Source organism: Sus scrofa, chromosome 7 (genome assembly GCF_000003025.6).
Source record: "Sus scrofa isolate TJ Tabasco breed Duroc chromosome 7, Sscrofa11.1, whole genome shotgun sequence".
NCBI classification, from domain to species: Eukaryota; Metazoa; Chordata; class Mammalia; order Artiodactyla; family Suidae; genus Sus; species Sus scrofa.
In genome coordinates this window covers 48150814-48164478 of record NC_010449.5, presented here as the reverse complement: position 1 = coordinate 48164478, position 13665 = coordinate 48150814, and the positions used below count along the sequence as shown (strand labels likewise).

At 55.0% G+C, this 13665-nt stretch overlaps 1 protein-coding gene across 3 annotated transcripts in view; it reads left to right on the top strand.

Moving 5' to 3' along the window:
• Nucleotides 1-13665, top strand: part of RASGRF1 (Ras protein specific guanine nucleotide releasing factor 1) — a 125335-nt gene that overhangs the window by 82271 nt on the left and 29399 nt on the right. For all 3 annotated transcript variants that reach the window (XM_003128446.6, XM_013988986.2, XM_021098844.1), the window contains exons 14-19: nucleotides 1912-2160; nucleotides 4666-5039; nucleotides 7734-7859; nucleotides 9968-10138; nucleotides 10733-10839; nucleotides 11245-11357. In XM_003128446.6, coding sequence (XP_003128494.3) covers nucleotides 1912-2160; nucleotides 4666-5039; nucleotides 7734-7859; nucleotides 9968-10138; nucleotides 10733-10839; nucleotides 11245-11357 — 1140 coding nt within the window. The remainder of the gene's footprint in view (nucleotides 1-1911; nucleotides 2161-4665; nucleotides 5040-7733; nucleotides 7860-9967; nucleotides 10139-10732; nucleotides 10840-11244; nucleotides 11358-13665) is intronic.

Here is a 13665-nt window from a genome sequence, read left to right as displayed (position 1 = left end):
ATAGCATGTGGAAGTTACCAGACCATGGACTGAACCTGCACCACAGCAGCAACCTGGGCCACTGCAGTGACAATGCCAGGTCCTTAACCCACTGAGCCACAAGGGAACTCCACTTGTGGTTTTTCATTTTGGATTAGGAAGTTCATTTCCAGTGGGTAGGGGTTTATCTAAAAATGTCTTGTAGAGCCTGGTTGACAGAAGCCCTTTCCAGAAAGATTTTGCCTTTGTTTCCACCAGTTACCCTAGGAGTGTTACATCCTGTGACCACACTTTTATACTCTTTGGGCTTCGCAGACCACAAAGGTATACGTATGTATGTGTCTCCAAAACCACTGACAAGCAAATGATACATTCTCGGGGGCGGGGGGTGCTTTGTACTCTCCCTGCTCCCCCGCTGTCACACATACAGCCTGGGATAAGACAGGGGAAAAAACGTAATCTCCTTTTCCTGGTGGGTAGATTTTTCTAGGCCTCCTTTCACTGAGCCCTTCAAGGGTACCAGCATGGGGGTCTCATGACAACTCCCTCCACCCACAGACCCAGGCCTTGGCTTCTCTTTCTTGTTTGTTCGTTTTGCTTTTTAGGGCCACACCTGCAGCCTATGGAAGTTCTCGGGCTAGGGGTCCAATCAGAGCTGTAGCTGCCGGCCTACGCCACAGCCACAGCATGCCAGATCCGAGTTGCATCTGCGACATACACCACAGGTCACGGCAACACCAGATCCCTGACCCACTGATCAAGGCCAGGAATCGAACCTGTGTCCTCATGGATGCTGGTCACATTCGTTTCCACTGAGCCACAATGGGAACTCCATTTTTCTCTTTTGAAACCCAAAGCACTTGGTTCCCAAGAGCAGCAGGTGCCCTAAAGGCAGCTAAATCATCAGCTGGTTTCCAAATTTCCCTTCACTTTTGGTTCCTGGGAACTTTCCTTTTATCTTTTAGCTATCTTTTATTGAGGTACAATTCACATAACGTAAAACTCACCATTGTAGAGTATACACTTCAGTGGATTTTTAGGGTATTCACTGTGTAGTGCAACTGTCACCACTAATTCCAGAATATTTCCATCACCCCAAAAAGAAACTCCATACATATTAACAGTCAGTTCCAACTCCCCGCTCTCCCCACCGCTGGCAACCTCCCGTCTACTTTCTATGTCTATGGATTCAGCTGTTCTGGACATTTCATATAAATGAAATCTTACAGGAGTTCCCTGTAGTACAGTAGGTTAAGGAGGATCCAACATTGTCACGGCAGTGGTTTGGGTCACTGCTTTGGCTCGGGTTCAATCCCTGGCCCAGGAACTTTCATATGCTTCAGGCACAGCCAAAAAAAAAAAAAAAATGAAGTCATACAATACTTGAACTTTTGTGACTGGTTTCTTTCCCTTAGCTTATCTTCAGAGCTCATCCATGCTGTAGCATATCTCAGTATTTCATCCTTTTTTATGACTGGATGATATTCTGCTGTCTGGCTGTGCCACATTTTGTTTATCCTTTCGTCAATTGATGGACATTTGGGTTGTTTCCACTTTTTGGTGATTGTGAATAATGCTGCTGTGAACATTTGTGCCCGTGTTTTTGTGTGAACAGATGACATACGTTATGAACTTGGCAACCTGTTATTTTTAAGTTCATTCTATTTTATCCAGTATTTCTAGGAGTCTTATAATGTCAGGTCTTCAAGTATCATTGGGAAAAAGAAGTCGCAGCCCATTCTTCCTTCCTGTCAGTCTTACAAAGCTTCTCTGGTTCCCATCATAAGCCATCCGGGGCACTGGTCCGTGGCTGTGGGCGTGTTGGGGAGACAGTGATGGGTGGGTGGTGGTCCAGCCCTCAGGGAGCTCACAGCCATGGACTCTGACAACTTCAGGAACCCGGTCCCTTCTTGGTCCTTCCTGCTTCCCCAGGTCCGACGCCTCCTTGTATTGTGATGACGTGGACATTCGCTTCAGCAAAACCATGAACTCCTGCAAAGTCCTGCAGATCCGGTACGCCAGCGTGGAGCGGCTGCTGGAGAGGCTCACGGACCTGCGCTTCCTGAGCATCGACTTCCTCAACACCTTCCTGCACTCCTACCGCGTCTTCACCACGGCCGTCGTGGTCCTGGACAAGCTCATCACCATCTACAGGAAGCCCATCAGCGCCATCCCCGCCAGGTGGGCAGGCCTCCTCCTCCCGGGCCTGGGAGGGACGCGTGGTTGGGAAGAGGCTGGAACCTGAGCTCGGGGCGGGGGTGGGGGGGCTGGGAGGGCGCACCCAGGAATCAGGCCTGCTCTCTGCAAGGTGGAAGGGCGTTCAGCCTATGGAGGTCAGGCCACCTTCGCCTTAGCTTCAAGGCTCTCTTTTCCATCTACCTCTCATGGCTCAGCCCTGCGGAGGGTCAGCTGGGACCCAAAAAGGCCAAGAGACCTGCCCCAGGGCCCCCTGGAAGTCTGTAGTTAAGCGGGGACTTGAACCCAGGGCCTGGATCTTGTTAAGCCCACTTTTAGCCACCCCTGTCTGCGTCTGGGCAGCAGGCAGGGTGGAAGTAGGCTTTGCATTCCTTTCCCACTGGCCTGCTCACGACCTTGCTTTAATCAGCATATGCAGCTGCCCACCCTCAGCCCAGCCCGGCTTTGAGGGGCCTGGTAGGGTCCCTGTGAACCCAGGGTCCCTGCAGGTGAGGATTCTAATGGCAGGCACAGTCTGACAGGGTCAGTGCTAGACTGGCCGAGGTCTGGGCCAGCCTCAGAACGTCAGTGTGTCCTCGTGGGGACCCAGAATCTTAGTGAACAAAAGCCTTTACCCCCATGTCACCAATGGTTACCCAGCCAAGAGTAGCATCAACAAGGCATCGGGGCAGCGGGCTTAGACCCAGCAAGGCCCTGCGTGCAGCTTGAGCTGCATCAGAAAGGTAGTTATTAACCCCCACCCAATAGAGTCATGAAGGATCTACCTAAGGCTCCCTAGGGGTAGGTCAAGTTCAGGGATCCCCATGGACCTCACTGCTCTGGGAGGGACCTGCCAGGAAATGTGGGGGCCAACAGGTGCTTTCCTTTTCTGCCTGGACCTCAGCTGTGGATGCTGCAGTAAGCCTCCGAGCACCCCTGAGTGCTCCCTCAACACCCGCCCCGGCAAGACTGGGGCCAGGGCGTCCACTCTGGGGCTGCCTAGAGCAGAGCCTCAGAGTTATAGCAACTCCCCAGGGCTGCTGGGAGGCCAAGCCAGTCCTGAGTGCAAGCCCAGGACACAAGGAGGGGTTAGGAAGCCTGGCAACTCTAACTGTCCCTCCGCTGGCCCTATACCTCTGCTGCCAGAGCAGGCCAGCTGCCCCCTGTGTCTCCTCTGTCCCCTCCCCCAGTTCCTCCCTGCTTCCTCCCACCCCTACCCCCACCCCCCAGTGCTCAAGGTTCACCTGCTTAACCTCAGCAGCCAGCTTTCCGGGGCCCTGAGACAGCAGGAGGAACCACCCTATCCAGGATGGATTCAAGCCTGAAAACCACTGGAGACCGTTCCCCAGGGACCCTCACATTCCTAGGAACCTGGGAACCTCCTAGGATTCCACCCAGCAGGCACAGCCTGTCAGTGGAAAGACGCAGGTTCTGATCCCAGTGCAGCCCTGTCACCTGGGCCGAATCCCTTCACCTCCCTGAGCTTCGGCGTTCCATCTGTGACACGGAAATAAGAATACCTTCCTCCCAGGGCAATGGTGAGGATTAAATGATACGGTCTGGAGTTCCCATCATGGCTCAGTGGTTAACGAATCCGACTAGGAACCATGAGGTGGCAGGTTTGATCCCTGGCCTTGCTCAGTGCGTTAAGGATCCGGCATTGCCGTGAGCTATGGTGTGGGTCGCAGACATGGCTTGGATCTGGCATTGATGTGGCTGTGGTGTAGGCTAGTGGCTACAGCTCCAATTCAACCCCTAGCCTGGGAACCTCCATATGCCAAGGGTGCGGCCCTAGAAAAGACAAAAAAAATGATACAGTCTCTCCCGGGATTAACATATTCCATGCTGTGGGCAACTGTTGGTACTATTATGTACCATCCCCTTTTTCCACCCTGGCCCTGAGGTGTGGGCCCTGTCTGAGGATGAAAAGAAGAATGGCTGGGACTGCTGGGAGACCCCCCGCCTCAGCTTCCTGCCCCCAAGTATCCACCGAGGCCAATCAAGCACCTGAGTGAAATAGAAAGGACATGGGTTTAGAGTCAGGAGGTGCCAGATGAGTCATTTCCTGTCTCCGAGCTCAGCTCCCTTGTCCATAAACTCCCAGGACCTGGGTGAGTCTGAGGTCAGAGGGTGTGGGTGACAGCAGGCCTGTTGGGGGCACCTAGAGAGGTTTCTCAGAGGCACGCGCGGGTCAGGTTTCTCTGCTGCCGACCAGAGGGAGGCCGAAGAGGGAGCGTCAGGCACTGTGCCACCAAAGCCCATGTCCCCTCCCAAAGCGGGACACCTGGGTCTATAGACACCTGGCTGCAGCCATTTAACCGCACAGGCCTTTTGGCCTGGCCTCCTCTCAAACCCACCTGCTCAGAGGGTCGGCCTGGGTGTCAGGGATCATGAGAATGAGGGAGCCGTGCTGGCCCTCTGAGCCCCCCAGGACCGGGGGTGGGGGGCCAGGCCTGGGCAGGCAGTCAGGCCCCTGCTGACCATTTGTTTTCACTCCCTGCCCTCCCACAGGTCACTGGAGCTCTTGTTTGCCAGCGGCCAAAACAACAAGCTCCTGTACGGGGACCCCCCCAAGTCCCCACGAGCCACCCGCAAGTTCTCCTCGCCGCCACCCCTGTCCATCACCAAGACGTCGTCACCCAGCCGCCGGCGGAAGCTCTCCCTGAATATCCCCATCATCACGGGCGGCAAGGCCCTGGACCTGGCCGCCCTCAGCTGCAACTCCAACGGCTACACCAGCATGTACTCGGCCATGTCGCCTTTCAGCAAGGCCACCCTGGACACCAGCAAGCTCTACGTGTCCAGCAGCTTTGCCAGCAAGATTCCAGATGAGGGCGATACGACCGCTGAGAAGCCTGAAGAACCCTCAGCTCTCAGAAAGCAGAGTGAGTGGATGCAGGGCCGAGCCACCCCCTTGGCTCGCCGGCCCACGGAGGCCGGCCCAGCCCTGCCAGGCTGCCCTGGGACAGGAGGGGCGGCTGAGGGTCCCCGCCTGATCAGGGAGAAAGAGCAGAGCCTGGAACGGGGAGAAGCAGCTGAATTTGGGAGCCCAGGCTGCAGAACGACAGCAAAGATTCCAAAGAAGTGGGATAAGTGTCTCTCCCATCATCCAGCTCCGCAATCCCCTGACGACAGCTGCCTCCTGCCTCCTTGTATTTGTCCAAGGAGGTGGGCATGTCCTGGGCCCAGCCCTGGTCAGGGCTTGGGAGAGAAGAGGGCCTCAGACCTAGTTCTTGCCCCCCAGGGATTCCCAGCACCCCTGAAGAGCAGGACCAGGCACCTGACACCTGCTGTGCTAGAGGGATGCTCCAGGGAGGTGTGGGGACACCATCGGGAGAGTCAGAGAAGGCTTCCTCGAGAACCCATTAGATCTAGATTTTCACCAGGAGAACGAGAGGACACTCTAGACAAAGAGAATGGAGTGGGCAAGACGAGGGAGGGACGGGGGCAAGGAAAAGCATTGTGTGTTCAGGGAACAGCTGGATGCTCACACGCCTTTGAGGATGCAGGTGTTGAGGATGTTGGATGGGGGCAATGGCTGGAGGTGATGCCTGGCAGGCTGGGCCCTCCCTCTCTCGGAGCCCTGACTGTTCTCCAGCAGCGTTTGTGTGGAAGGGTGTCTGGTTCTGTCCTCATTTAGGTCAGCCTACATCCCAGGTGCCACAAGCCCTGTCTTGGTTAGCACACGTGTGCATGTGCACATACACACACACACACACACACACACACAGGCAGCCCTGGGCTGGTTGGAATCCCCAGGTTTTGAGGAGGAGGCTTTGAAAGAATTTTGAAGACGGTCAGGATTTCTCTGCTCTGAGTTGAGGAGAGGGAGGGCAGGGGCCCTTCCAGGAGGGCACAGTCGAGGAGGGGTAGAGCCCCAGGACCCTCCAGTACCAAAATGCCGTTTACTGTGGCACAGTCAATAAACAGGTGACACATACACCTGAAGATCAGTAACCCAGGTAACAGCCAGCCAGAGAGCCCCAAGGCCATCCCACAGAAGCAAAGGACAGAATCCCTGGAGGGGCAGCAGTGAGGGGCACGTATTTCCACTTGATGCAGCCTACGGTGAATCCAAGCGTGGAGCACAGTAAAAAGTGATGCGAGACCTTTCTGGGAAGTCATCTCATACCGAGCTTCGTGATCCGGGGGGCCTGAACCCGTGTAATTGTGCACCAAATTGTGAGAAAGAGTGTGGGTGTGTGTGCACACGTGCGCACATTCTTTTCTAAAGAGGAGACCTATACATTTCTTTGGAGGTCTCCAAAAGGTCAAGTGTAACTCTACTTCTTCTCTATGGGGAAACTAAGGACCCGAGAAGCAAAGCGTTTTCAACCAAGACCTCACCATGCCAGAGCTGGACTTTTATTTATTTTTTGTTATTTTTTATTTTTTGCTTTTTAGGGTCCCACCCACAGCATATGGAGGTTCCCAGGCTAGGGGTTGAATCGGAGCTACAGCTGCTGACCTACGCCACAGCCATGCAATGTGGAATCCAAGCCACGTCTGCATCCCACACCACAGCTCACAGCAATGCCAGATCCTTAACCCACTGAACGAGGCCAGGGATCGAACCCACAACCTCATGGTTCCTAGTCAGATTTGTTTCCACTGCGCCACAACAGGATCTCCTGAGCTGGACTTTTAATATAATTTACCAGCTTTCCCCAAAGTATGTAAACTATGAGTCTCCCAAGATTAGGGGCACTTGCTCAAAGCAAAGACAGTGTTAATAGTGACCAGGAGCATGGGGCAACAGGTATAATATGGGACTTTCTTGGGCAGACCAGGGCAGATGGTCACCCCCGACCAAGATGCTTCACACGCAGACAAACGCACACACACCAAAAAAGTGGGGAGTGGATTGGTACCTTGCTACTCAAAGTATGGTCCATGGGCCCAGCCACAGGTTCATCACGTGGAAGCTTGTTAGAAATGCAGATTCCAGAGTTCCTATTGTGGCTCAGCAGGTTAAGAACCCGACTAGTATCCATGAGGTTGCCAGTTCAACCCCCGGCCTCGCTTAGTGTGTTAGGGATCTGGTGCTGCCGTGAGCTATCATGTAGATCGCAGAGACAGCTCGGATCTGGCGTTGCTGTGGCTGTGGTGTAGGCCAGCAGCTGCAGCTCCGATGTGACCCCTAGCCTGGGAACTTCTATCTGCTGCACATGTGGCCCTAAAAAAGAAAAAAAAAAAAATTTAAAGAAATGCAGACTTTCAGGCCCCGCCCTAGACCTCTAAATCAGAATCTGCCTTCCAGCAAGATCCCCACGTGTGTCCATTAGGGTTTGAGGAGTCCTGGTAGAGCAAAAGCCATCTTGGAAGTTCCCAGGCTGGGGGTCACATCAGAGCTACAGCTGCCAGCCTGCACCACAGCCACAGCAACGCAGGCTGTAGTTTCCTAAAGCCCATTAGCATTTGGAGGGTCTGATGGGGCCCATGGCAAATTAAATCTGTTCAACTTCCTTCTGCAGGTATATCCCACACTTACTCTGTGTTGCTCCGTTCAATTCTCGACCTGAATTGAAAAATCAGTGACTATTTGAGAAGCAGAAAATGATCTTCGTCTTTTCTCCCAGGCTCAGAAATCTCCATGAGGGAAGAGTCAGATAACGACCAAAACCAGAGTGACGATGGTGACGCCGAGACTTCACCAACCAAGTCTCCGACCACACCAAAATCGGTCAAAAGCAAAAACTCCTCAGGTACGTACCATTCTCCAGCCTGAAACTACAAACCAAGGGTGTGTGAGAGCCAGGCAGTGACTGGGTGGCAGGTCAGGCTGAGGCAAGGCCAGTCAGTGTCACGCCTTCTTTTTTTGAGTGACTCCTGAGTGCAGAAACTTAACTGCGCTTCATCACCTGGGGGCGACTCGGGGCTGCAGCGCCACTGGGTAAATCCTGCTCTTCGGCCCAGCACAATCACTCCCCTGACCTCAGACAAGACTGCATAACCCGCCCACTGCAGGTGAGCTGGAAGGCCCAGCACCCGGTCCCATTCAGGGATGATCGAAATCAGAAGGTGTTTCCTGAGCTGATGCTGCTGCCCGTCAGGCTCTGTGCTGGGCCCTCAAATCATCTGACACCTTGGGAAGGGGCCAGATCAGTCCCGTTTTTCTTTATTTCTTTTTCTTTCTTTTTTTTTTTTTGGCTTTTGAGGGCCGCACCCGTGGCATATGGAAGTTCCCAGGCTAGGAGTCGAATTGGAGCTGTAGTTGCCGGCCTACACCACAGCCACAGCAACACCAGATCCTTAACCCACTGAGCAAGGCCAGGGATCAAACCCGTGTCCTTACAGATACTAGTTGGGTTTGTTACCACTGCACCACAACGGGAACGCCCCGTTTTTCATCTAAGGGAAGAGCTCTGCGAGGTTGTGGCAATGCCCATCCAGGTCTCAGACTCATGACCCTGGAGTGTCCTCGGGGAGCTGCGGGTCTCTGGTTCCCATAAAGCACCTCCCTTCACACGGGGGGTTCTGACTTACCCAAGGGTGAGGCAGGAGCTCACAGGAGCCCCTCCAGCCTCTGCTCCTGCCTACCAGGTGCAGCCTGAACCCCAAACTCCCCAATTACCCAGGCCCTCCAAGGAGACCCAGTGAGTCACAGGGTCACCCCCCTGCAGAGGGAAACTGCCCAGACACCCTGCAGGCCTGCCACAGCGTCTCACATGCGAGGACGCAGAGCTCACGGAGAGTCAGATCACAGAAATGAGCTTTGTGTTTTCTTTTTTTTTTTTTTTTTGTCTTTTTGCCTTTTCTAGGGCCGCTTCCCCTGGCATATGGAGGTTCCCAGGCTAGGGCTCTAATCAGAGCTACAGCTGCCTGCCTACCTACACCACAACCACAGCAACGCCAGATAAAAGCCGTGTCTGTGACCTACACCACAACTCATGGCAATGCCAGATCCTAAACCCACTGAGCAAGGGCAGGGACCGAACCTGCAACATCATGGTTCCTAGTCGGATTCGTTAACCACTGTGCCACAACAGGAACTCCATTTGTTTTCAAAATAAATTATGTGCTCCTCACAGCTTAAGTACTGTTACTTTGTCCTGAGAATAGATTGCTGTCCAGAGATTTACAAGATGAAGCTAAATGTTTCTGGACTGAGAGTCTACTATCATTACTGCTAAAAAGTAATTAATTATCATTAATAGCATTGATATTCTATGGCATATAGCTTTTACACAATACTAAATAATTTCAACCATGTTAACTCTTTTAATCTTTTTATGCACCTTTTGAAGTAGGTATTACTATCCCTATTATCCAAAGATTACTCAGAGAGGTTAGGTAACTTACCCAAGGTCACACAGCTAGTAAAGGGCAGGGGAGGACCCTCTTCTCCACCTCACCATGCCAGGGAGCCTGTCAGTATGAGTTACCGATGCCAGACATTGGGCAGGCTATGTGTTCATTCCAAACAAATAGAAAAAGATGAGAAAACTCGAGATGCTGTCCTCAAGCAGTCTACGCTTTACCTCTCATGTAAAGGGTTTGGAACTGCAGAGTGATGCAAAGGGCGGTTGGAGACCTCTCTGGAAGCAGGAGGGTGGCGGGACTGTCCCATCCCAGCAGGAGAAGCAGAGGGAGACATGACCTTTCCCCACTCCGAGGCACCCTGGGGACTCCTCCTCCTCCCAGGGGACTTCAGCAGGGGAACAGGCCCCACCGCCGCCGCTACCTGGCAAGCCCCGGGTGCAGCAAACACAGCCTGCCCCGCTTGAGACCACTCTAGCCTCAGACCCCTGGTTTCCTGACAGCCCAGGGCTGGACCAGAAAAGGCTAAGGAGTGGTTCTGTGCTCCCCACAGAGTTCCCGCTCTTTTCCTACAATAATGGAGTCGTCATGACCTCCTGTCGCGAGTTGGACAATAACCGCAGTGCCCTGTCAGCAGCGTCCGCCTTTGCCATAGCGACTGCGGGCGCCAACGAGGGCACCCCAAACAAGGAGAAGTATCGGAGGATGTCCTTAGCCAGTGCAGGTACGGGGCTCTGGTACAGCGCAGGTACATGGCCCACTGAGGTCAGCCCCTCAGCACAGCAGCAATGGCATGGCCTCTGGAACTTGTTCCCCTTCGGGTGTTAAGTGTCTGTTGCCCCAGGCCTTGGCCAGCGCTGAGCCTCCTGTCTGGAGGCCTCTTCCTCCCCATCCACCCCTCTCTGCTACTTGGCAGACCTGCTCAGAGTCAAGTCCATGGCCCGTGGAAGGCCGCCCACCCCCAGCCCCCACTTCCACAGCATTGGTCCTGCACAGCAGGGGCCCCAGAGAGCTCTGGTCCAGCGTGGCCCTGTCTGGAGAGGCTGCCAGGGTCCCCCAGCAGCCCCTGAAGGATGCAGCTCCTGGTGGCGGTGGGCAAGTATGGACTGTGCCCATAAAGAAGCCGTGACATCCAGTCTTACTGGTCAGAACCTGGGCTGGGGTCACATACGCCCTCATGCCCTGTCCAGAGCCCTCCTACCAGCAGCTGTGTGGGGCAGCCCAGCTTGCCCACATCTGGAGTGGAATCCCCTCTAGAGGCCAGCGCTGTTTCTTATTCTCACGTACCCTCTCTCTCCTCTGCTGTGTGTGCCGCCAGGGTTTCCACCCGACCAGAGGAACGGAGACAAGGAGTTTGTGATCCGCAGAGCGGCCACCAATCGCGTCCTGAACGTGCTCCGCCACTGGGTCTCCAAGCATTCTCAGGTGGGTGGCAGCCTCCCCGAGCGGGCTGCTGGGGACCCGAGGCCCTGCACCCCGGGAACCGGCAGGTCAGGAGGACCTGCTCAGATCCCCGGCAAGATGACCTAGGACATTCGAGGGGACAGGGGGCCTCTGGCTCTCACCTCTGAGTGCAGCAGAGCTACCTCCCAGGGCCTGGCCCAGGGGGCAGCGGTCAAGGGCTGGTCCCTGATCTTGCCCAGTGCCTTTTACCTTGGGGTCTGCGGGCTGCCCTGGCACCCTGCCACACAGCCAGTGAAGAGGTAAATGAGGCAGGCAGCCCGACAGGGGCGGAAGTCAAACCTGCAGCCTCTTCCTCTGGCCGGGCCGGGACTACCACAGGGCAGCTCGAACCTAGTAGCCAGAGCCACCCTCCCCTCTTCCCTGCAGGACTTTGAGACCAACGACGAGCTCAAATGCAAGGTGATCAGCTTCCTGGAGGAGGTCATGCACGACCCAGAGCTACTGACCCAGGAGCGGAAGGCTGCGGCCAACATCATCAGGTAAGGGCTGAGGGCGGCCCGCTGGGACAGGGACCTTGCCCTGCCTGCAGACGGCTGGCCAGAGCCAGGGAGGTGAGAAGGGCCCTTCCAAGGCTGAAGGACCACCCCAGGCAGGTGTACAGAGGATCTCAGAGCCCCGGGCTTCAGGGGGGCCAGACACCCCTCTGCAGCCACCTCGGAGTGGGCTGTCCATGTGTCTCCATCTCCCTGCCCCCTCAGACCTTGAGCTCCTTGAGGCAAGAAGGGTGCCTGCCTCCCCATCCTTGCCCACAGACAGCACCTATCTAGCCCACACCATCCCATATGGTAGCCACTAGTAACATATGGGTGTTAAATTGTAATTAATTAAAATTAGGTAAAATTTAAAATTCAGGAGGGAGTGGGATGGACTAGGAGTTTGGGGTTAGTAGATGCCAACTATTACATTTTAAATGGATAAGCAATGAACTGTCACTATATAGCACAGGGAACGGTAACGAGTATCTTAGGATAGACCAGGATGCAAGGTAAAGTAAGCAAGGAATGTGTGTGTGTGTGTGTCACTTTGCTGTACAGCAGAAATTGGCAAAACATTGTAAGTCATTGTAAGTCAATTTAAACTTTAAAAAAAAAAATCCTCTCTTAAAAAAAAAAAAAAAAGAAATTCAGTTCCTCAGTCACATGAGCCACAGGTAGCTGGTGGCTTCCTATTGGGCCACACAGGTAAAGGGCATTCCCGTCCTTGTAGAGGGTTCTATTGAGCAGCACGGACTGGCCCTTGTTTCTGGGTGCTCAGAGAATGTCTCTAAATTGAATTAAATTGTCCCCAAACCTTTCCTTTTTCATCCTGGCAGAGGTCAGGGGTCAGGTGGCCCCTTGTCCAGGCCCTGCTGGCTCAGCCATGACTCGCTGTGTGCCCTTGGGCGAGGTCCTTCTCTGAGCCTCGTTTTCCTCCTCTGTAGAATGAGTGAATAATACCCACTTCAAGGGCTGTGATGAGGCTGCCATGAGATCACGCTGGCACTTCTCAAGATCTCTCGGGGAATGTGGGATGCAGGCCCCCCGTCCACCACCACACTCACCCAGCTGACTCAGGCTGCCCTCCCAGCCCTGCCTGGGTGTACAGGCTCAAGGTCAGGCCCCGCTTCTTGCCCGGCTCTAGTTGTCCCTCGTTGCCCCCAGGGTCATGGTCTCCGATCCAGACTTTTGGCCACTTCCTGCCTACAACCCGGTCTCAGCTTTCCTCCAACCAGACCATCCGCTTTGCTTTCCGAGGCCCGTGCTGCAGGCCTCATTGTCCCACAGGCTCATGTTCTAGAATCTCTTCCAGGCCTCCCTCCCTTCAGTACCCCCCTCATGCATACATATGTGCAGGAGCACGAGCACGCGCGCGCGCACACGCACACGCACATGCACACATACACACTCGTGCAGTCAGCTACCAGGTCCTCCAGTCCCCCCTCCTCTTCCCCGGAGGCCTGTAGGGGCGTGCCAGGTCCCTGAGACCATTGACCAAAGTCACCCCCGTCAGGGCGCTAGTTCTGAATGCTGCTGGGGGCAGAGGAGAGAGCAGGCTGCGCAGTTGGGCAGCCCTGGTGCAGATGGCAGACCCACCGAGCTCCAGCCATGGCACTGCAGGTGAGATCCCGCTGAGCCACTGCTTCCCCAGAGGGAGGTCCCACAGGCTCCTGACTGCCCCCCGCCCAGCCCCACTTGGCTCTCAGGCTCATCCCCAGGATTGTCACAATGAGGGCACAGCCCCTAAACCTGACTCCGAGAGTCCAGCCTCATTCCCCATCACTACTCAGGGCCCACTCTACTCCTCCCAGCCACCTCTGGGCCTTTGGCCACCACACGGCTACCCTCCACCGCCTCCTGTCCCTCCCATCTGGAAGGCCCCCCAGCACATCCTGCCCTCTCTGGCCCCCCAGGCCCGAAGGTCCTTCCCTCATTCATCCCATCATCCCACAGACATGCAAGAGCTCTAGGGACCAGAGCTCCAGGGACAAGCTGAATGTCCCCATGCCCTCAGGGGCTCCCAGCGGATCTAGCAGAGGTGGGGCCAACGTAGGGAGAGGGTGGCTGAGGGAGGCCCCGGAGGAGACCTCACCCAGCCAGGCGGGTCAGGGAGCTGAATCCCTACAGACAGCCCATCAAGAAGTCAGTGACAAGAGGAGTTTCTGTCATGGTTCAGCAGAAACGAATCCCACTAACAACCATGAGGTTGCCAGTTCGATCTGTGGCTTTGCTCAGTGGGTTCAGGATCCATCATTGCCATGAGCTGTGGTGTAGGTCGCAGAATTGGCTCGCATTTTGTGTGGCTGTGGCT